The sequence below is a fragment of the Perissodus microlepis genome, chromosome 6 (genome assembly GCF_051167445.1).
Source record: "Perissodus microlepis isolate ML-2025 ecotype Zambia chromosome 6, ASM5116744v1, whole genome shotgun sequence".
Classification (NCBI taxonomy): Eukaryota; Metazoa; Chordata; class Actinopteri; order Cichliformes; family Cichlidae; genus Perissodus; species Perissodus microlepis.
In genome coordinates, this window is record NC_140466.1 from 2,947,530 (window position 1) to 2,971,500 (window position 23,971).

The 23,971-nt window shown below is 42.1% G+C and overlaps 1 protein-coding gene across 1 annotated transcript; it reads right to left on the minus strand.

The window, feature by feature from the left end:
- Positions 1 to 17,583: 17,583 nt before the first annotated feature.
- cxcl18b (chemokine (C-X-C motif) ligand 18b) lies at positions 17,584 to 19,524 on the minus strand. The gene is made up of 4 exons (XM_084930171.1): positions 19,333 to 19,524; positions 19,083 to 19,194; positions 18,900 to 18,992; positions 17,584 to 17,994 (listed from the first exon to the last, which is right to left on the minus strand). The coding sequence occupies exons 1-4, from the start codon at positions 19,403 to 19,405 to the stop codon at positions 17,916 to 17,918; spliced, it is 357 nt and encodes a 118-aa protein (XP_084786297.1). The 5' UTR covers positions 19,406 to 19,524; the 3' UTR covers positions 17,584 to 17,915.
- Between the last annotated feature and the right edge of the window lie 4,447 nt (positions 19,525 to 23,971).

The window sequence follows — 23,971 nt, forward strand, 5'->3', positions numbered from 1 at the left end:
TGGTAGTAACAGGTAAATGAACTTCTTTTTTTTAAATTATTTGAATATATATGAGTGCTTGTGTTTAAATACACAAACAATACACATATGCTTTCAATTGTGTAATTTAAGTGATCTGCTCTGTTTTGGAAGTTCAGTTAATGCTAGAAATGTGTTTTGTCTCTAGGAGCCACCGCATATATTTATATATAAACATATATAAATAAAACCACTTTTTTTTTTACATTAGTAATTCCTTTTGTGCATAATTTTATTTTATTGTTAATAATAAATTAATTAAAGCAACAAAACAACCTGAAGAGCCGGTTAGGAGCCGAAAGAGCCGGTTCTCTAAAAAGAGCCGGAAATCCCATCACTATAAAGGAGTGTTTGGACCATGAAATGTTTAATGACATCAGACTGAACAAGTAGATTGTTGTTGCAAGTTGAGCCAAAGCACCGGGGATTATTTAACGCTACAATCTAATCTAACCTCTTATTAGCGTACAGTTACCTTTAATTACACATAAAACAGTTTAAGAAATGTTTGAGAAAGAAATGGAGAGCAAAGGCAAATGTAAAGCTGTGTTACCTGTCCACTAATGATTACAGATGGGTTAATTATCCATTGTGTGTGTGGATGCAGTTAGCTGTGATTCAGTGGCTCTTTGCTGTGATGTTGAAAGTGGTAAATAAGCTCCTCTTGCTCATTCGGTTTATAGCTTCAGTTAATATCAGAATGTTTTAAAGTATTAAAAAATACTATTTTACATCTTTAAATGTCAAAGTTAAGGCTTCTGAAGCCAGGAATAAGAGCGGGTAATAAAAGGTTTACGATGTCAAGTTTAAGATTTTTGAGGTGAGGATGGGGATGGATGAAGGGATTGGTGGTTGTGCGTGGTGGTTGAAAATCCTATTGCACGTTTAAAAAAATTCAATGTGGCAAGACTGAGTGAAACCTTATAGATTCGTTTTGGAGCCATTCCAGTGCATATTCAGTTCACTTCAGTTTGAGCTTTAATTTGGATAAAATGCTGTTTTTATCTGCAGCAGGACGACGCTGTGAATGTGAGCTTTCTTGTGCGCGAAGCTTCCTCTTGACGCCCGAGTACACTGGTCACACTGACACAAACAGCTACTGAAAGCTCGCTCACAAGTGCAGAGAGCCAATCAGACGGTCTCGAGTGAGACAATTATAAGTTTCATCCAAAATTTGCCGCCTGTCTGACAGCATGCGGTGTCAACCTTCGGATGGCCTATGATTGTGCATCGCACCCATAAACACGCCTTGCGTCTCTGAATAACTAACCACCTGATGTGAAATGACATTTTTTTAGATAAGAACAAATGGGGTCCTGCCCCCTTTTTCTCCCCTCCGCAGCCCTTTTTTCGCTAAACTGTTCCAAGTGCTGAGGGGTTACTTCCAATGGTTGCCAGTGGGAGTGGCGAAAAGGTTAATGAATTCAGCACTGTAAGCCACGTCTCCCTTTACAGTGGGCACGGCGAGAGGTGGTGGGTGCACAGGGCTCCTGCAGCATGCTGATGAAGGCGCAGCAGCAGAGAGAGAGGGTGTCGCTGCCCCCTGAAGGTGGAGAACAGCAGCTGCGAGGCTCAAATGAAGAGCTGAGGGAATGTCAGATTTCATCGAGCGACACATCTTTAATTAGAGTACAAACGCTGGACTCTTCTCAGTTTTCTCTTTCTTTCTTTTTGATGAATAATCACTTGAATATTTTGACTTAACAATATGAATTTCCTTTTACTTCACTGGAGAGACATGGGACATCATTATTATTTAGTTTTATGGTGGAACTTCATAATGAGAAAATTACATGTAATTTACAAAGTAATAAGTAACAGTTGGTGTTATCAGCGGTATGTACAAGTAATATTAAAATAAAATGTACATAACAGGGTAGAGAGTAGAAACAGAACCTGCAGTAAACCTACTATGAATGAAATATCTGTGCTATAGTAATTTGATGACAGTATAGAGTATACAGTATAGTATGTATGCATATAGAAATAAAGAATATACACACGAGGTGTTTAAAAACTTTTCTCACATTTTCTGCGGACTGTTATTGGTTATTACTGCTCATCAATATAATGTTTGTAATTATGAGCTTCAGCTAAACAAGTTAAAAATTTGAAGACATACATGTTTTTCCAAGAATATTTAACATACATTCATAAGATTCATAAAAATGAAATTAATATGGCCGATAATGTCATGGGGCCGAGTGGTCAGTACCAAAACTGGGCTCAGGTGCAGAAAGGACAAAAAGTAATGAAACGCAGGATGTGATGTGGCGTGGCGTGGCCTGGGTAATGTGGCTAGGGGAACTTGGATCTAGAGTGGGGAAGAGGGGTCTTAGATGCAGACTGGAACAGGGCAGTAAGCAGTCACAGTGCAGGAGGAGGAAAAGAGCGATGAGAGGAGGGTGACATGAATGAGCTGAGCAGTGTGGAAAGGCTGACCGTAGGTTTATGATTGAGTGCAGTGGCAGGAGGGCAGGCAGGTGAGGCACAGAGTGATTTCCAAAATGGTGGCTTGGTATCCTGAGTCTGAGAGTGGAGCGTGAGCCAGAGGTTTGAGACAAGGTGAATCCAGGAAAATCTATGGTTAACAAGGTCAATCGCAAAGAGAGCTTGAAACATGAGAGCCGGCTACCAAAATGGGCTGATGACAAACCAGAGGTGAATGAACATCAGCGTGAGGCTTAAATTACTCTGGCTTGATTGCCTGCAATCAGCTCCAGGTGTGAGGAACTGGAGGAGGAGGTGGCCCTGCCCAGGGGCGGATCCCAGGTAGGCTCAGGAGCCTGATGGAAAATTGCAGCCACACACCCCCGGACCATGACAAATATTCTCAGCCCGTTTTCTTCTTCACACCCAATCGAAGGTAACAAAGCATTAAACACTATATTAAAGTGGCAGAATTAAATCCCCCTTTTACTTAATGTATTTTAGCCAGGTGTGCCATTTAACTTCAATACATGACATAAGTGTTAGCCTGTTGCACTTTGGCAGTTTTACTATCAGTTTCTGTTGTTAGTTTGTTTTTAAATAAATTCCACTACAGTAGATTCTAAGAAAACTGTCTGCTTAGATGATCGACTTATTCTGCGTTTATCTGCAAATCTGAAAATGCAGACCAGGAAAGAGGCAACACTGTTCATGTACTGAGAGATCAACAGCCAACTTTTATTATTTGCGAGTCAATAAATATGGGATCATGGATGGGATGTTCTAACTTGCAAGTGATGCAAGTGGCTGCACCAGCAGTTGCAAAGCCAATAACCTGTGTGCATAACATTTCCCCAGAGACACCCCTCGTAGCAGGGCTTTCTGGTAGGATGTCATAGCCAGCAGCCCCACTCTATGACAGCAGGTGTGAATGTCCTGTAAAATCTGACAAGCTGCTGCTTTGAATCCTCTTCATGTTTGTTTTATTTTGTTAGCAGTAGCTGCTCACTTTACCAGCGGTGCTTTGTGGGACAAAGGTGGAAGAGAACAGAGTTATCAGATAATCACCCCTATATGTATTTCTAACTAACTAGCTAGACAGATATGGTAACCTGAGTAAGAATACAATATAGGTAGATTTTTAACAAAAATGTGTACTAATATACACATATACTAATATATACTTGGGCAAGGCACTTCACCTACCGCCTACTGGTGATGGCCAGAGGGGCCAATGGCGCGATATGGCAGCCTCGCTTCTGTCAGTCTGCCCCAGAGCAGCTGTGGCTACAACTGTAGCTGCCTCCACCAGTGTGTGAATGTGAGAGTGAATGAATAGTGGAATTGTAAAGTGCTTTGAGGGTCTCGAAAAAGCGCTATATAAATGCAATCCATTATTATTATTATTATAAATATAGAGAAAATCTGATTGATGAAAATGAAATGAAAGTTTTTGATAGAACAAAGTAAACCTGGTGAAGTCTTAAAATGTGTGCATTTTTTTAGCATTGTTTTTTAATGACCTCTAATTTTGCAGTGTGGAAGTATTTGAGTAGGATTAGAGAAACAGGCAGCATGAACGCTGCTGCATTGTAAGATCACACTACTCCCCATGCCTAGTAATCTTGTCGGTAAGCAGCAGCACATGCAAATGCACCAACATGCAGGACGAGATAAAGAGAAAAGGACAGGCTTAGAGAGAGAAGCTTTAAACTCTGTGTGTGTGTGTGTGTGTGTGTGTGTGTGTGTGTGTGTGTGTGTGTGTGCGTGCATGCATGTGTGTGTGTGTGTGTGTGTGCATGCGTGAGTGAAAAGGAGAGAGGATTTGTGTTTGCTGCATCTCTCACTGCATCTCAACAACTTGACAGAGGGTGTCAGCAGCCTGGGACCTGAACCAGTGACCAGAAACAATCCCCAGGCAGGCTGTGTTTCTGCTCTCGCTCCACACATGCCTCCACCCTGCCCCCTCCCTCGGTTGTAAATCAAAGCCACGTGCAGCACGGCGTGCGGCTCCACAGTCGGCCAGTGGTACATCAGGTGGAAGAAAATCCAATTTATTTGATTGCGACATTATTTGCATAGCGAACGCAGCGGCTATTACGAGTATGATTAAAATTAAAACAATCATTTTAAATCTGCTCTTATGGGAAGCCAGCAGAGCCGAAAGCCGTGATTGGCCCCAGATAACTTTAGCCATGCGTGACACAGACAAAAATAACAAATACAAAAAGAGCAACCTTAGGAGATATCTCCTGCGCTGTGCGTCCCGTGAGGCCGTATCATTCATTTCAGGATGTGGTTGAGCATCCGGAGTCACGGGCCAGCAGCTTGGTGTTTACTCAGTGGTTATGAAGTATGTGGAATCACCACAGCAGCCAGCTCTGGGTTTTCTTACCCCCTTACGCACTTAAAATGACAAGCAGTGCGTATGAGGCCCTGCGACTCCAGACATCCGCTCAGCACTGAGAGAGGGAGCGAGAGAGCAGCTGGGGTGGATGCACCATCCTTTATTTATGGAGCTGGAAGCAGCCATGACTGACAGCCTGGACTAGCAGAGAGGTCCAGATCCCTCAACGACCCCCCAAAGCCTCAGGCTGTCTCACACCCAGGATGCCATCACAAACACACATACCCACGCAAACATCTGCACTGCTGTGCGAAAAACTCGATCTCCAAAATGTCACCTTTTCAGGACTGCTCCTTGCTCAACTTTTCTGCCTTGGCCTGACTGCTGGGGTAAAGGCTTTCATGTGTGCTTTGACTGCTTCAGGAGGGCCAGGCGGTGGCTGTGAGCGCAGGACAGCTGTTCAAAACCAGAACAAATGCAGAGAAAAAAGACTGAAAGCGTGTCAGGATGTGCCTGTCGCTTTCATTTTCATTACTTTGACTTTTTGCTTGTTTCTTCTAACTAATGCTAGTTTGGGTACCCATGGCCAAATACTGTTGTGGATGGATAGCAGGCAAATTTATCCAAACTCAGTGACTTTGATCTTCCAAAATTAGGAATTTATGTGTAATGTAACATAGCTAAGTTAAAACTAGCTAGCCACAGCAATTGCTAACTTTTTGGCTACCAAACAGTGGTTGATATGTTAGATTACATATAATGTTAAATGCGACTGAAAGTCAGGAAGAAAAAGAATGCAAGGTTTAGATAATGAACCTAGTCTGGCCAATTTGGGCATCAAGGGAAGCATACAGTGAAAATCATAGCAATTCAATTCAATTCAATTCAATTCAGTTTTATTTATACAGCGCCAAATCACAACAACAGTCGCCTCAAGGTGCTTTATATTGTAAGGTAGCCCCTACAATAATGCATTCAGAGAAAAACCCAACAATCATACGACCCCCTAAGAGCAAGCACTTTGGCAACAGTGGGAAGGAAAAACTCCCTTTTAACAGGAAGAAACCTCCGGTAGAACCAGGCTCAGGGAGGGGCGGGGCCATCTGCTGCAACCGGTTGGGGATGAGAGAAGGAAGACAGGATAAAGACATGCTGTGGAAGAGAGACAGAGATTAATAACAGATATGATTCAGTGCGGAGGTATATTAACACATAATGAGTGAGAAAGGTGACGGAAGAAGAAAAACTCAATGCATCATGGGAATTCCTCAGCAGTCTACACCTATTGCAGCATAACTAAGGGAGGATTCAGGGTCACCTGGACCATCCCTAACTATATGCTTTATCAAAAAGGAAAGTTTGAAGCCTAATCTTGAAAGTAGAGATAGTGTCTGTCTCCTGAATCCAAACTGGAAGCTGGTTCCACAGAAGAGGGGCCTGAAAACTGAAGGCTCTGCCTCCCATTCTACTTTTAAATACTCTAGGAACAAGTAAGCCTGCAGTGTGAGAGCGAAGTGCTCTAATAGGGTGATATGGTACTACAAGGTCATTAAGAAAAGATGGGACCTGATTATTTAAGCCCTTATACTTGAGGAGCAGGATTTTGAATTCAATTCTGGATTTGATTTCGAATTCAATTTAGCAGAATTGTTTGGTTTGGGGAAACAAATGCAGAACAACAGAACAATGGTAACACAATACATGGTAATTGTCATGGTTTGGGGTCTTTGACCCAACATGTTGGGTTTCATGGCTTTTTGTATTATTATGTTCTATTTGTGTAGTGTAAGCTTCAGTTAGGTCTTTTTGAGTTCTCTAGGTTTCCCTGTTTAGGTTCCTCCCCCACGATGTTGGTTAGTGTCATGTTTTCAGTGTGCAAGTCCTGTGTTTAAGTGTCCCCCACCCTTTGTGCATCTCAGTCTCCCTCGTGTTCCCTCGCTCCCTCACTCTTCCTTGTTTACATGTTTCCCCTTGTGTCTCGTTCCATGTCTTCCCCATCTGTCATGGGGTTTACATCTCTCTGCTTCCTGTTTTATTTTGACAGTCTTGCATTCCATGTTCATTGTGTTTAGTTTTGTTTCCCCTTGTGGCATCACGTTCATTTGTATCAGTTGTTTCCCCATGTGTTTCCACTTCCCTTGTCACCCTCGCGTGTATTTATGTGGCCTGTTGTCATGCAGGTTGTCTGTTGTTTCACGCCAAGTTTCACATTTAGGGTTTTTTATGTTAATGTTTAGTTTTCCCAGTCTAGGTTATTGTTTATTCTTATCTTGGTTCGTCTTGTGCATTGTTTTGTACCTTTTCATCAGCCTTATTAAACGGCTCGCCTTTTGTTAAATTATAGGTTTGTGTCCGTGTTTGGGTCCATTATTCACACTCCACACAGTCTCCTTCCGAGGACTGTGACAGTAATGGAACACCATCCCCACAGTCAAGCATGGCGGTGGAAACATTACACTTTGGGGTTGGGTACAGGACAACTTAATCAATTTGAGGGACCGGTGCATGGACCAAGTACCATAAAGCACTATATCTTGCTTCCAAACACATATCTGAATGGAAATGCTATTTTTCTGTGAAAAAACAGATTTATTTGAACCCAGTGTAACTCGTATAATAAAATAAAAAATGTATTTTCATCCTTTTCTGGCCCCCTCTGACAGTCTTTCTGAATTAAAGGTCGAGTTTTGCCAACTAGCAGGTAAACATTTATTACCACCAAAGCTGTAAATCAACATATTCTAAGATAGAAGGTTTTGATTGTGTGGAGAAGCTCAAACATGCTCACTGACTTGCACAAACTCTAAAAAACTGGATCTGAAATGAAAGTGACAGTCACGTCCTGACATGCTTTCATCCTGTGAGAACTCTTTTTTTTCTCCCTGCTGCTGCTTTCGACATGTTTCTGTCCTCCTGCTCAGCTCGACTCTTTCAAAAAATAAAATAAAATAAAATAAGATGTTTGTGTCCACGCTCGTCACCTGGCCCTGCTGAAGCAATGAAAGCGCACATGAAAGCCTTTGCTCCAACAGCTCTCCATAAATATTGCACTACACAAACATGTTTGGCCAATTTGCACATTTTCCTTTTGTCTGACAGTTCCATCAACAAGCATCTGGGCGGCTTCCATTCACATAAATAAAATATCAGGAGGAACAATATGTGTGTTTTAAAAAAAAAAAAGTTTCTCTCCATCTGATGCACGGCATGGATGTGTCGGACTACAGTGAAGCGAGTGACAGCTCTCGCATACCTTTGATTTTATTTCTTTTAGCATTTCGTTCTGTGTGAGACAGTGGTCTGATTTCGCTCGCGAAGCCAGCCTATATATAAACTTCAAAGCAACAGAGAGCGACACATAATATCATGGAAATAAAATGCAGAGTCTCCTTTCAGGACTGGCGCTTGCTGCAGAATGTTTAAAATTTAAACATGCTTGTCGCAGCCTTTACAAAGCGCCTGACAAATTATGAGCAGCAACTGTGAGAACATAAAATGCTTCCCCCCAGATCGAATGCTTTTAATAGCGTGGAGATGGTACACTTGGTGAAGTGTTTGCTTTGTTGGCAAGAGATCACTTCACAGAGCTTCCAGTGGCCTGACAGTCAGGGAGAACCGTGTAATAAGTGCCTCAACAGCTGAAACATGGAGCAACAGGATGACAGCGCCTTTGTACATCATGTTCGCTGATCGATAAAGGAAGAAAGTCGACACCTTCTTAAGAGCACCGCTTGTCCTGAGACTCGGTGTGGAGTCAAAGAAACGGGGAGGCTCGGAGGTTCAACGGCGGGATTAAAAGCGAGCCGATGTTGATCAGCAGTTTGCTCAGGCCTGCAACATGCTAATAGAGCAGTGTCTTTGGGAGCAATTTGACTCAGAGACGCTCAAGCACCCACTTCGCCCCGAGCTAAGATGATTTTTTTAGCACTCAGTAACCCTCCTTTCATCTGCCGGTTTGTGGCTTGTAGTGCGATTGGGGTTTTACTGTGAAGATGCTGAACACGGGCGCTGAGTTGAGGCAGAGAACGGGCCCGAGATCACATGGCAATTACTGTACAGGGAAACAGGCAGGAGGTGTGTTTCAACAGGGATCAGTAATCCAGCTGATGGCGGGTGTTACAGCATTTTTCATGTATTACAAGCTTTTTGTTGCCCAAGTCTGAACAGATTGTAATGTAACTTTTAAAAAAAACTAGACCTTAAATGAAAAGGATGCTCATGCCAGAGTCCAATCATCACTCATATCACCAAATGATCAGCTTTGACAGAAAGTCACAAACACAAACTCCACACAAAAGCAAAAACCAGTTCGGCTACAGATGGTGTTTTTCTCACAACATGAAATAGGCTCACATGTAGGTCTCTTCAGTGTTTTAGCCCTTACGCTCGGTGAGTAACAGCGGTTTACTTTGTGGTCTCGTCATTTTTAAAGAAAGCTTTACTGGAATGTACCAGATTTCCTTTAATGTCAGTATGTGATGCTGACATATAAACGTCAGTTTTTAATAAACATCGTTCTGTGATCAGATTCGTGTTTGCCTCAAGGGCAGAGCTACAGAAAAGAAACTCAGATCTAGTCAGTTCCCAGATCTCTGTCGCAGCAAGTCTTTACAAGATGTGACATCCTCCGTCGTTAGACCCTCGACTTCTGGTGAGGAAGAACTCCACAAAAAGACCATTTCAGATTCCCAAAAGGGACGACATCAGGAGGTGATTCATTCTAGAGAACAGGGTTGATACAGAGTATGGCATGTATACAGAGGACAGAAAGACTAAGTGTGTGTGTGAATGGCTGTTTTTTTAACCAGGTTCAGAAGGGTTTCTGTGGGCATGAGTGTTAAAACTGATTTTATTCTTCGTTATTTTAGGGCTTAAAGTCCCAAAGAGCATGCAGCATTTTAAAAAAGACAGAAATGCTAAAAAGGAAAAAAAACATCTTCATCAAATGACAATGAGTGTTTAAGAGTCACACGAAGGGAAAAAGATGTCATGCAATATGTAAAACCCACAAAACCAAAAGTGGAGCTGAACAAAGGTCCAAGTTCAGTGAATTCATCTCAAACCAGGACATAAGCACAGCAAAAAAAAAAAAAGTAAATAAAAAAAAATTCACATGTATTTTGAATGAAAATGGCCCAGTCTGGATTCAATTTTACAAACTATGTGTTGTTTAAAAGCACAAGGACTCACAAGCAGAACTTTGTTAACAATTTGATATCTTTGTAACAAGTTGCCAGTCTTCTCTACTAATCGTCTAGAGGCGTTTATTGAATCACTCACATGCTGAATGCACAGATCCTAAATCTAACACTTTCAAACTTTTAACCTTTAATCAGCCATCAAACCAGTGAAAGAAGCAGATGTGTAGATGTGGACATTTATTTCTACAAAAATGAAGAAATATGAAAAAATGAGCATTTTCAGGGGAGATTAATCCAGGGACATTCTTCACACTCCTATTATACAAAGTTTAAAAAGAGAAGCATAAAAACATTTTGGTGGCAGTAAACTCAAGTGAAAACCACCCCAGTCACACAGGCCTAGAGACTGGTCTGCAACCAACTGGCAACCACCAGGAAAAATGTGTATTAACCAACCGGTTGGTGTGGTTGCTAGCACACTGCTGCAGTCATAGTCTGAATGGAAGTGACAGACCTGTCTTCAAACACTGTCCAGCTGCTGTCAGAGCTGCAATGAAACTGAAAAGTACAAAGCAAAGTGGAAATGGAAAACGTTACCCTTCAAATTAAAAGCTGTGCATGCTGCAGCATGGTTGGCGGAATCCCAACTTTTATTTTGAAGGCGAACCTTGCACGCAAACAAGAAAAACTAGAGGCACCTACAGGCGATCTGCTAGCATCCAGAACAATCTCTATAAGATTTTTGTTCAGCACCTTTGTTTCAGTCAGCCTCCAAGAAACATAGGCAATTACATCCAATATAGCAGAAAACTCCGGAGCAATGTGTCACATGATAAACCTCAGCAGAGGTCTGTGGAAAAACAGCCTCGACTTCCTTGCTCTTGGACTTTACTAAACGCTCTCTCTCTCTGTGACTTTATGGGCTCAGTTGCAAGTTTCAGGTTATTCTGAATAAAACATTGAGTCCTTTTGTAACTTATGATCACATTACAGTTCTGGCCTAAAGTTTTGGCAGTGGCACGACTGTTATTACATTTTTATTTATTTATTTGCCAATAAAGGTTTTTGAAACTTATGAAATCCTTGCTTGTTCTTCACTATATCAGAAATACTTAAAGGTAAAGCAAACTGAAGCAGCACAGTGCACAGAAAGCAAACTTTGTGCCACCGCTGAACCTTTTGGCCACGGCTGCAGGCTTCAAACACATTAATTTAAAGTCTAATTTTAAAAGCAGAGAGGGTGTCTGTCTCCTGAATCCAAGCTATGAACTGACTCCACAGGAAAGGAGCCTGATAGATTAAATGACTACCTCCTATTGTGCAGAGTGGGGAGGGGGGTGACAGGACTTACTCTAAATACTGTGTGTAGCTACACAAACAATCTTTTAAGCATTTTAACACCTCTCCGTATACATCGTTGCTCTTTTGTCTTATTTGTGGATGAATAAAACATCTGTACTAACCTCAATTCATTTAGTCTCTTTTAACACCAGCTTGTGCACATTTGCATTGTGTATTCAGTGAATGGACTCGAGCATTTCAGCTCAGAATCTGCACCAGCTGAGTAACTCAACACATTAGCGCCTCCAAATGGAACCAGAGGGTAACTGCAGGAGTTTCAATGCCAGCTCATTTTATTTAAGTTTTTTTTATTTTTAGCTGCTGTAACAGAAGAATCTTACAACCTCTGGGATACATATCTTTAAATTATTATATTAAGTAAAGTAAAATACAGAATTTCCTTTAGAAACACTGTGTAGGAGACTTAGCATGACATGGAACACTTATGTAGCGCTAATTCAAAATTGTACTCTGTAGTATTAACCTGCAGGATTAGGTGGAACACACGCCTTTGGTACAGGATCGATCAGGTCAGAAGATGCCAGCTGCTAAATTTCAGAGTTTGGGGAGGTTTTTGCAGAGATTTGAGGGTTAAATCAGGGTTAGTCACATGTTTTTTATTCCTAAGATTTCAAATAGGTACTAAATAGGATGACATCATTGCATCATATTGAAATATTATTTATATATATTTTTAAATATTGAACTTTGTACTTGCTTTTACTTTTACTGCGTTTATTGTTTGTTTTTTTTACTTTACTTTCTATATTCTCTTGCTTTACGTTATGGAGTTTAAGCTGTTTTTTTACCAGCTGTGATCAGTGTTCTTGCTGCTGTAACTGGAATTTCCTGATTTGGTTATAAATAAAGTACATCTGATCTCATTATCTCAGTAACCTTCCTGTGGCATTTCTGAAGCTGAGTCAGGCAGTCTGGAGGGAAAAAAAACTCACACGTGGGTTAATTCATACACATTTTGGATCACGTATGTGCTGCAGATCTAATATATACTATATTCTAGGCAGATATTCAAACCTACGGTCCTCTTTTAGACAGATATTCACACATATCTGTATTTCTATCCATCTGTAGTGGATGAAAGGAGACCCATAAATATCTATTTATCTTTCCATTTAAAATAGATTTATGGCTGTTCTTATCATGTGACCCAGTAACCTCTGCACCAATCTCTGCCAATCAGATACCGACCTCTTGTGTGGGCGCCTGATTTGGATCAGCGCAATGAATGGTCATATCAGTTGTTATCGCTTGCTTGTAGTTTTCCAGTAGACGCCTGTATGAGCTGGCTCACCGGGCTGTTACTCACTGTTATCCACTGTATAGTGACCAAAATATCCGAAACAAAGTCTTTAATGTATGAATCAAACATTAAACACAGAACAAAGTAGCCAAATTTTTGCGCGTTACCCTCACTCAGCAACCAAGAAATCTGATCAATTCATTTGTAGAGCCTAGACCGAACCAAATGATAATAATATGATGATACTTTACTAATAATGTGTAAAATTCTGTGACATGTGTGGGTTAGCTTGGTCATCTGGTGTAAGCAGCAAATTGATTCGCTCCAACATTAACCTTTTTCACCCTTTAAAAGTGGGGAATATTAACCTTGGGTACACGAATCAGCATGTTTGAGATGCAACGGATGAAAAATCGTGTTCAGGACCACAGAGGTTGTGACTCACAAAGGGCCATGAGACCGTGAAGTTGATGCTGCCTGAGGGTGGAAGGACCATGTCTGAGTGAGATGATGATATGTGCTGATGTGAGCGGGCCTCAGTTTTCTGTGGCCACATCTCATTGCATCTATATAGAGAAACTGGCTTGCATGCAGATGTTTAGCATGATGCACAAAGTGCTTTGTGAGATCACTGTGATAGGAGCTTTATAAATAAATCTGATGGTATTTCAGACTGGAAGCAGGAGTGTGTCAGCAGCAGGCTCAGGTCAGGTTTCCAGCCTCAGTCTGGTGCTCATGGACTTCCTGATTGTTGTCATGCAGCAGAGCAGTGAAGTGGTATTTCTGGGTGTCTGAACATTCATGCAGAGACACAGTGCGGAGGAGACGTTGCTGTTTAACCCGAGAGACTTCGCGCCACGTAGCTTATGTTTCAGCATGTGTTCGTTGTGTTTGTGTCAGTGTGAGACGATGTGAGAGTGTCCAAATGGGCCGAGCACAGCCTCAGGACCCAGAGAATGAGTGGGCTTATCGAGGATCTATTCTTTCCCACACTCCCGTGCTCTGACCGGGCCGCCTCTGATTTCCCTGGAGTGAAGCGGCTCTGATATACTCCAGCAAACTTTATCTCGCCTGCAAAACTTAATGGTCAAAAATCAAGACGTGTTGGCTCAGCTGATCAGTCGAATGGAAGCCGAGAAGCAGAGCGGGCCCCGGTCAATCGATAACCCACTCAGCATCTCCACGTTAGCATTCATCGACAGCCTGGCGGGGGATAAATGTGCTGCCTTTATTTGGGATAAGCACTAAATGTTGTAGTCATTTTTTTTACATTAACTCATCAGACAATGTTTCATCTTTTATCAGGCTGAGGAATGATTTCTATCTGAGTGTGTGTGTGTGTGTGTGTGTGTGTGTGTGTGTGTGTGTGTGTGTGAAGAAAATGATGCATAAGAAAATCCATTTAAAATGAAAAGTATAATGAATTGTTTAACCCTAGAGTCGTGTTGACCACAGTTTTCTTTGATAAAGACTGTTTTACAGTGACAGTGCCCCCTATGGGAGGTGTATCTTGTTTCCCTCTTTTGTCCCTATGTTTTCCTTCCTATGTGTCACGCCACGTTTCCCTGAAGGTCATGTCTTTCGTGTCGTGTCGTTGCTGTGTTGTGCTCGTGTCCCCTCGGCTCCTGTGTCAAGCTCATGTGTCAGTCTACATCTCAGTGTTTCCTGTTTTATTTTGACAGTCTCGTGTTCTGTGTTGGTGGCATCCTGTTCATTTGTGTCAGCTGTGTTACCTGTGTGTTTCCACTTCCCTCATTACCCTTCTGTATATTTAAGTCATGTCTCTCTCTGTTCATCGTCTGCTAATCTCCCCAGTGTTTCCATGGGGCAGTTATTCAAGTGTTTCCAGGTTTGGTGTGTTTTAGGTTTTCCTGGTTTAGATTTTATGTTAGTCTCTCCTCTAGTTGTTTTCCTCATTTGGTTTACATTTGTGTATCTGCCACAATAAAGGCTCACCTTTTGTTAAATCCAGTTCCACGTCCTGTCATCTGCTTTTGGGTCCACACCTCATTCATTCCACACAATCTGCCATCGCAGATCATGAAAGAATGAAAACTGAAGCCAGTGTGGAAGTAACAGAAACTGCAGTTCCTCTAATGTCCACTTGAGGGTAATTCGCAAAGTGAGTCAGGCCCATTCAGCCGTTGACGGTATTTCACAACAATCGTAAGCTGAGTGAATTCTGCAAACATATCTTCACCACCACACTTCTTGTGTGTGTGAGAGAGATTTTTTTTATTAAGTAAAAACCTTAATCCCCTCTGATATCATAGGAGCTTTAAGAATAAGAATCAGTGATTAAGGTGGTAAATGGACTGGTATTTCTATAGCCTTTACTATAATCTCATTCATAGAAGCACTTTTGTCCATGAACTAGAGCCTAAAATTCACACTCACATTCGTGTATCAACTAATGATTCAGACTGGAGGAAATGGAACCACCAACCTTCTGACTGGGAAACATCTGTTTGCTCTGCTGCAACAATTTGACAAGATGAAAGTAGCTTTAATGTATTGAAAGAGGCAGAGAAAAGCAGGTCTGCTGTTTACAGAAAGGAACTGTTCCATTTAGATCATTGACCTTACTGAAAACACTGCCTTTAGCTGATTTTCAGACACATAATTTTAGAAGCAGGGTTTTCTTTTTGGGTGAAGTAGATTTGGGGTGAGATTTTGTTAGTGGGGGTGAGAAAGTGAGGTAATTGAGAAAACAATTGGTGCTGACCTTTAATACGGTCAGAAGGATTGATGCCAGGTAAATTTGAGGAAGAGAAATAGTTCAGATTGGGTGAAAAAAAAAATTGTCACTGTGAGTGTTTCTATTCTTACCTATGAAGCAACGCCATCAGAGAGGTGTCTGACTGTTCTGACAGACGGACAGGCAGAGTCGTAGAGGACTGTCTTCAGACGAGGCGTCCTGCAGCAGATGCTCTGCCTGGCTTCTACTAGGCTTCACCTCAGCTAATTGGAGTCACTGAACTGGACCTCTGGAGCATTTTTAATCTGATTATCTGACAAACAGCTTACTGTGCAGTTAATTGTACTTACAGACCGTAGCAGACGTTTGTGCTTCAGTTTTCATGAGTCAGATTTTCCAGTAAGTGGGTAGGGCTGTCTTGTTAGCCATGTCCGTTTTTTTGTATACAGTTATTGCTGTGTGCACATAACAAGCTGACATTGTGCACAAAGTTGAGTTGGGTTTATGCATAACAGCTAGCTTCTACTTATTAGGGAGCATAGCTGGAGAGGGAGTGAGCAGGGTCATGCCATTTCATCGCATAACTCTCTCCTGACTACCACAGAAATGCCCGAAAGAAATTTCCAAGAGAGAAATTTGCTTTTAATATGAGTCATGTAAAATTTCTGTCATCATTTTTCACCAAAAAAATAAATGAATACTAAAAAATGCTGTAAAGAGACTCTGGTCTTCAGACCAGAGTGATTTTAGATGTTTTTCTAGGATTTTTATTTATTTTCACGAGAGGCCGTTTTAGATTTCCAGTATCTACCTGAAAAAGATGTTTATCCTAAAACAGAAACATCAGAGTCCTTCAGATTTTTCTGTTTAAGGATAAATATCTCGAACTATGGCTGTATTAGTATGGACTGTTGAGAATTAGTGGAGTGTAGTGGTGAAGTCACTAAAATATTTGTGTGTCTGATCTCTGACAGCAGATTCGGAGGCCTGCAGAAACAGCTTTGCATGTAGGGGAGTAATATTTTATTTACTGCTTCTCATGTACAAAGAGCGTAAAATTCTTTGAAGCAGTCCAAATCAGGTGAGTTTCACTGATATTAAGCTTGAACTATACCTTGGGCTGCAGGGCGTCGTGATTCCAGATCCAAGAGGAGGACGACATTCTGATGCTCATGATTATTTACGAAGGTTGGCGGGAGCGTGATGCACCGACTCTGAACTGCTGCAAACAATCGAGAACATCTTCAAAACACAGCCTGTAAATGTGTTTGGTTTGGTGGCTGATGTACATGAGATTATAAAGAAGCTGTGCATTTGATTAATTAGTCTGTTTTTCTAACCTCCACTAAAGATGTACTCCACCTTTCTCTGATTTGGACCCAGAAACTGCCAAACCAGTCCAAACCCTTTTGCACTCCTTTTATGGTCGACTTCCTGGAGGAATGTGCAAAGTGTGGTATGAAGGAGGGGGAGGTTATGTTGACTTTAGTTTGCAATCATGTTTATTCTGTTGATATGACTCCAGATGTTTTCTTGCAGCACAGGGAACTAGAAAGATCGACTTTAGTCCAAGTTAGTTCACATGTTTTCAGAAATCATTTGCCTCAAACATTCACAATGTTTAAAAAAAGATCATATAAAACTTTAACTCAAGCCAGCCTCCCTCGTGCTGTTGCCACTAGATTTGGGCCTGATGATTTACAGAGGAGGGGAGAAAGTGACAATCTTTCAATCTGAGCTGTCGGATGTGGATCGCTGCCATCGTTGGATCGTTGGCATTTGGATGTGGCAACAGATGTTTGGTGGTCTGGTCCAGATGTTAGATTTAGCTCACAGTCCTGAGCCGTCTTTCTTTGGAAACCAGGGTTTCCAGATTCTTCAACTTTAACACTGTTTTCCTTGCTGCTCTGCTGAATCAAGTAAAAGAACCACTTTCACTTTAGCCCACTCAGAGTCACGACATCCTTCAGGAATCCATCCCCGCTTCATCATCTGGCCTACAGCTGCTGCTGTAAACAGCTGTGGTCAAAATGCTCTCCTGGGCATGATTTAATTGTTATCATGCTAAGCCCCCCCTCTCCCCTAGGAGTGCACGGTTTGTGTATGATAACAATTAATTTGCTCACCCTGCAACAAAGTCACTTCAGCGTCCTCGAATGCCAGCTGCGTCTTCTGTGCAGATCAACCCTGTTTGTTTGTGTTTCGATGCAGAGATACCGGTGCTGAGCCGCAGGTTTCATTATGAGGGTTAACAAAAACCAGCTGGAAACAGACAGGGTGCCAAGGAATGAAGCTTTTTCTGGTGTTTGCCCAAAGACTGGGCGAAAAATGAGCAGGAAGCAGAAACTTCTATCAAAATTAACTTTATTTAAAGAGACATTCAATAAAAATGTACAAAAAAAGAAGCAGAATAAATAAATATCAACATAAATACCAGTGTCAAGCAAAAAATAAAGGTGTGTGCCCTTCTTACACAGACTTGCTGCTATATTCTGTTTCTTGTATTTATTTGTATTTATCTGTATTTGTCTCTTTCCTAACAACTCCACAACTTCTTTCTCTTCCGTCCTTTTCCCGCTGGCTCTCAATCGTTTGGCCTTCTCGGCGCGCTTTGCCATCATTTCACAGAGATCTGAGAAATATCTATCTTCACCATTCTTGCTCTCCTTTTCGTGTGTTTCATTTCGCCGTGGTACTGTTCCCGGCCATTTTCGGTCTGTTGATGCACTCCATTTTGCGTGTCTCATTTTTGTTTATGCTGAGAAGAGAAAGGGAGGAAAGAAAAACTGGGATTAGGCCAAAGGACTAATGGAAAACATCTGGATGTTTGCGCAAGGAGTCACATGTTAACGTGTCCTGAGATTTGTTATAAAACTCTTTGCATCTGGGGAACGATTTATACGCCGTTCGGTCTGTTTCGTTTTTCTGTGGAGTCAGAAGCATGTGGTGTTTTGGCTGTAAAAGAATCTATTCTGAAGCCAAATCAAACATTTTTAAGTGGTGTGATATTCTGTCCCAGCTCGCTGTGAAAGCTGTGCAGCTGCTGGAGCATTCAGTCTGTGCATGTAGCACAGAACAGGGAGCGAGAACGAGACAAGAGAGTCTATGTTCGATCAGGAATAAATGTAGAAAACACCAGAAATGACTTTTTAGGCTTTTGTGCAGTCCTGTGCTCGCATACAGATATATTACATGGAAAGTAAGAAGAGCATTTTTACTTAAAAGTCATACTCCTGCCTACTTGGAAAAAGTTTAAGCATCAAAATATACATAAATTATTTAAAGTAACAGCAGTCTTTTTTAAAGAGATATGCATGCTGGATTATAATTACTGATTTGTTATTGCAATATCAGTGTCAAAGCTGAAGATGGTTTAATGTCTTACAGCAGATATCTGCATCCAAAATGTAAAGTGTAAAATACAACAAAACATTGATCCTGGTTTTAAAACTGAGCGTCACTAAAGTACTTTAAATACTGAATTGAGGGGATCAGGGCCACCCCATCCCCTCCTCTCTGGACACGCCCCTGTCTCAAACGCATTTATGGAAAAGTTTGAGTTCTGTTTTTAGTTGTGCTTTAATTCTCGAATTCAGAAGCATTAAAGAAGAAGCAAAGAGCAGTTAGTTGTGGGTGAACCGATGCTAATGTTGCGTAGCTCACCTTTCCCAGCACGATAAGAGGCGCTTGGCTCTAACTCCCTCAGTGGACATGCACAGCTTCAGGCTGGAGTTGTCGGGGTTGATCCTGGTTACACTGAGAAAACAGAAGTATTACCATCAAAAATCTGCACAGCTGACAAGACTCTAAAGCGGCAGATATTCAAAGATATTCTTTTAAACTTACATCAACTCAGTTTTATCACAGCTGGGCCGCTTTTCAAGGACTTGGAAATCTGATATTTTGCCTTTGACTGCGTGGGCCTTGGGACATGCACAGCGTCCTATCGAGGTTTGAGCTGCAGGGGAACGTTTTCAGACAGGTTAGCAAAAGAAATGCAGTCCTACCACTGACGCACTCTAAGAAGTAAAAGCAAATGCATGCCAATAAAGTTTTAGAGCATTACTGCATTACACATTCTACAGAAATTACTAACCTTGATAGAGCTCCACGCAAGCCGCAGCCACAACAACCAACAAGACTGCACAGTTTCTCTGCAAAATGGCCATTGTTCTGTCGAGAGAGACAAACCAAAGTCCCCAAAATATCCCTCAGAGGAGAACAAGCGAGAGTTCGAACAGGTTGCAGTACCTCCTTGAAGAGAGAAGAGAGGAGTGAAGAGCTGCTGCGAGCCTCCTCTGCTTTTATAACGAGGGCAGGGTGGGTTTTCCGATAGGCCGTGCTTCTTCCCGTCAGTTAGACTCTGGAATTTCCACATTCATGCAGGAGACATGCTCAAAGAATGCGCTCTGTGCTGGTTTTAAAGAGAAAGGGAGAAAAATGAAATCATGACATAGTTAAACAGATTCCACATCTCATTACTAACCATAATCAGAGTCAAAGGGAAGAGGTGATTAATACTTTTTATCACGCTTTGCCCAGGCATGTCTGGGCTACTGTACAGTCATCTGAAAAAGAAAGTCCACGGTCATTTCGTGGACCGTCGAGGAGCAGGGCACAAACAAAAACCCACAAAGCTCAGTGCACTGAGGCACCGTTTTAAAGAAGAGTGGCCAACATTCCTCCAAAACAATGTGAGTGACTGATAAAGTCACACAGTAAACAGTTACTGCAAGTTATTGCTGCTAAAGTTGGTTCTTCAGGCTGCTGAGTCATGGGTGTATTTAGTTCTTCTGTAGTTTCCTGGTAAATAAATGAGGACCTGGTGTCATGATGACCCTTTGTCAGGAGTTGCTGTTCACCTGAGGTTGTATTTACCTTATTGTAAGAACTGCTAAGTACCAGATGAGTTGTTTACAATGCTTTGATGAAACCTCCTTGAAAGAGGGTGTACTTTCTTTTTCACATGAATGTAGAAAGAGTTGGAGGTTATGAGGAAAAGCTGGTGATTGTTTTCAAGCTCTGGGCTAGCAGCAGCACAGCTGGGTTGTAAAATACTGAGTAATGACTGTTACCGTGTAAATTCTTATTTTATTTGAGGTTAAACTTAATGCATCCTCGACATTCCTCCGGCCTGTTGGAGTTACTGGAAAGTTCATTGCACTGCACAGAGTAGCGTCACAGTGAGGTGGGAAAAGGAATGTCTCCGAGGAAGACAAATCTGCACCTGTTTCATGAAACACAGTGGAACACTTACAAGGCTGATAACAGTTTAACGCTCACGATGAATTCACTCCTATTTCCGATGTTTACCACTCTGTAAACATGCCACAGCAGGTACCATCTCACTCATGACTGAACAGCTCACACCGTGTGAACAACTCACTTTCCCAGAGCAGAGAAAACACATTTCACAACATGTAAATGTCTGTCACTCATATATCTTTTTGCCATTGGCTCATATCCTGGCATTACACGCAATGAACACATTGAAGGTTACCAATAGGTTGCAACGTGCATTAAGTGCATTTGTGTAACAGGCGCACTGGAGTTCACGACCGTCATCATATTTCAGTTTTTCAGCAAAACTGCTCATTTCTCCTCGTTGGGTCCGAGCAGCGACTTCTGCGGCTGACGTCTGCTTGAGTCCCCACTGACTACCAACTTTACAGCAGAACTAAATATGTTTTGGCCTCTAAACCTAATTTCCTCCTTTTTTTAAATATAATTTTTCCATCTAGATACAGGAGTTAGGAGACACCTACAGAGGGTGTAGCTGCTAATTCTGAGATAAACTTCCATGCAGATAATTTGAGTCCCTGAAAGGGCCCTCTGTACTTTATTTGTGCTGTTGGTGCCTCCAGATCACAGTACAGGCCACTCAAGACGTCTCTGCTTTAGTTTATTAGTCAAGTACTTGGCACTAATTGGCAGTTTATGGTTGCTACTAACTTAGAACAGCAATCTCTGACCCGCTGAATTAAGCATAAAGTCCATTACTTAAATTCTGGTCATTCTAAAATCATAAAGGAGATCATCTAGGCAGCAGGCTGCCTTACTCGTGGTAGCCCTGCCCTGTCTGCCTAAAAGCAGACTCAGAAGTTTGTTGCCTCGAGGAGTCGTTTCTGGGGACACTTGCCAGCTGATTGTCGTGCTTCCAGTATGACTTTGTGCACAATGACAGAGTGTGACTGTCTAATAAATATTCTGTTTCATTGTGTCTGAATGTGACGTGTCATCCTCACATGCCCTGATGCCGTTACAGCTCATTTTGACACCTGATGCTAAAAACCCCGACCTGCCCCTCTGGTCTGCCTCGTTTACACAGACCGTGCAGGTTCATGGTTACTGCTGCGTGCTCTTAACATTTGTGGACTCACTTTGTAAACAAGTACAGATGGGTCAACAAGTTCCCCCTTTTTCGTTCTGCAGCAAAAGTTAATCACCTAACAGCAAGGGGACTATTTGGGGAACTCGCAAAGCAAAACATAAGGTCTCACGGCGAATCCTCTCCTGCTCCGACTGAGCTCGAGTCAGAATGTTTCAGATGAGGTGAGGAAGCTCATTCAGTCTTCACAGCAGCATCCTGCAGTCCAGCAGCGTCTGTGATTACAGCCAAAAAAGCAAAGAGAAAGCTGTTATCCTGCTCGGTGACAAATTACCTCCTCATTAGGTGTCTCAGCTTTAATTATTTGGCTCACTCTTTCTTTTGTTGCAGTTTCTTAGTCGACGACAGAGCACAATGACAGTCAGACTGTAATTTACACGTGGACCTTTTTTTATTAACAGCTTTATTTCATAGCCGATATGATTGCACACCAGCACTGCAAGCCGGCGGTTCCACAAGACATCGCATTTCAATTTTTATGTGTCTATTAAAAACATCACAAAATGCCCTGTGGGAGGAAGCAAACATGAGGAGCTGTTTTCTGTCTGTAAAGTTATCACACTCGTGGCTTGCAAACCTGAACATGCAGATAAGACAGATGATCCCGGTGTTTGTTATTAACAGGCTACTTTGATGAGGTGTTTTATCTTTTTCAGAGTAAAAGGAAATCAAGACTGTGACTCCTCGATGATTAATGGTCATGTCTGCCTAATTTACGATGAGAAAGTTGGCCATTATGCACACATTATCTTACCCTGGCTTTATTTATTTGATCAGTAAACACAATGGCAAACCAGAGGGGAGGAATAAAACCACTTTTACTGTTTCAAAAAAAGAAAAAAGCGGCTAAGTGTTTCCAAGTGAAGGCAGTGATCGGCACAACAATCTGCCACACAGCGAGTCCAGCAGATACACTGAGAATAAACAGCATGGACGCAACATGGCGGCAAACATAAATATTTATCTCACAAATGTGCACCAGATTTTTTTTAAAGGAATGGAAAAAGAAAACAACAGTGTTGAGCATCAGTAAGTTTTCAGTTCAACCCAGCAAACACCAAAACAGCTGTGAAGACGCTTTTTCCAACACATCAAACGACCAAAGAAAAGACATTCTGTTCTCTGTCCCAGGGTGTCACATGGTTTCGTCAAAGCTGCTCGCGTCACATCTAAAAGCACTGGGAAGCATCGTTTTTCAAAGTGGAGCATACATGTTGTGAAAGTGTGCATTTTAACCCTCTCAAGGCAGGCGTTGCAGATTTGCAACAGTTAAAAACTAAAAATACCACTGCAGGTATTCTTTTGTGCATTAGCAACAAAAACTTAATTTGAGCCTGAGAGGGTTAACCTGGCCATTAATAGGGTTAACCTGGCCATTAATTTGGTTATCCCTGGCTAACCAAGTCATTTTGACTCTGTCGGCTGCTCGTCCATGATCAGACTATCGTTCCACCGCATCCCAGAGGTGCTCTGCTGGACTGAGATCTGATGGCTGTGGAGGTCATCTGAGTGCCCTCAACTCAATGTTTGAGTTGATCCGAGCTTTGTGACATGACACATTACCCTGCTGGAAGCAGCCATCAGAAGATGGCTACACCGTGGTCAGAAAGTGGATGGAACTGGTCAGGGCCAATACTCGGGCAGGCTGTGATGTTTAATCAGGCCCATAGTGTTCCAAGAAAATATCCCCCACACCATTACACCACCAGCCGCACTCTGAACCAGCAGCAGATGTTTACACTATCCTCTATCATGTCACAGCAGAAATTGGTCCGACTCATCAGACCAACTTTAGCAAGTGGGTTTCCTGTTCTTAGCTGACACGAGTGCCAGCCGGTGTGGTCTTCTGCTGCTGTAGCCCATCGGCGTCAAGGTTTGACACACTGTGGATTCAGAGATGCTCTTCTGCACTCCTTTGTTGTAACGAGTGATTATTTGTTTTACAGTTAACTTCCTGTCAACTTAAAGTAGTCTGGCCTGCTCCATCTGCTCTTACATCAACAAAGCATTTTCTACCAGAGAACTGACGCCCACTGGATGTTTTCTCTTTCTTGGACCGTTCTCTGTAAGCCCTGGACATGGTTGTGTGGGAAAAACCCGGCAGATCAGCAGTTTCTGAAATACTCGGATCAGGCTGTCTGGCACCAACAATCACGCTGCGTTAGAATTCACCTAAATCACATTTCTTTCTGATTCTGATGCCCAGTTTGAACTTCGGCAGGTTGGTTTGCCTAAATCAGAGGTGTCCAACTCCAGGCCTTGAGGGCCAGTGTCCTGCAGGTTTTGATCCAACACAGCTGTTTTAAATTGCTTGAAGCTCTCCAGAGGCCTGGCAATGAACTAATTA

Excerpts from the sequence above, each read along its gene's own strand:
- cxcl18b (XM_084930171.1), bottom strand. The coding sequence starts at position 19,405 with ATGGCCATTTTGCAGAGAAACTGTGCAGTCTTGTTGGTTGTTGTGGCT. Across the intron at positions 18,993-19,082 it reads TGTGATAAAACTGAGTTGAT|TGTAACCAGGATCAACCCCG; the intron begins GTAAGTTTAAAA and ends CTGTTTTCTCAG. Across the intron at positions 17,995-18,899 it reads CTCTTATCGTGCTGGGAAAG|CATAAACAAAAATGAGACAC; the intron begins GTGAGCTACGCA and ends TTCTCTTCTCAG.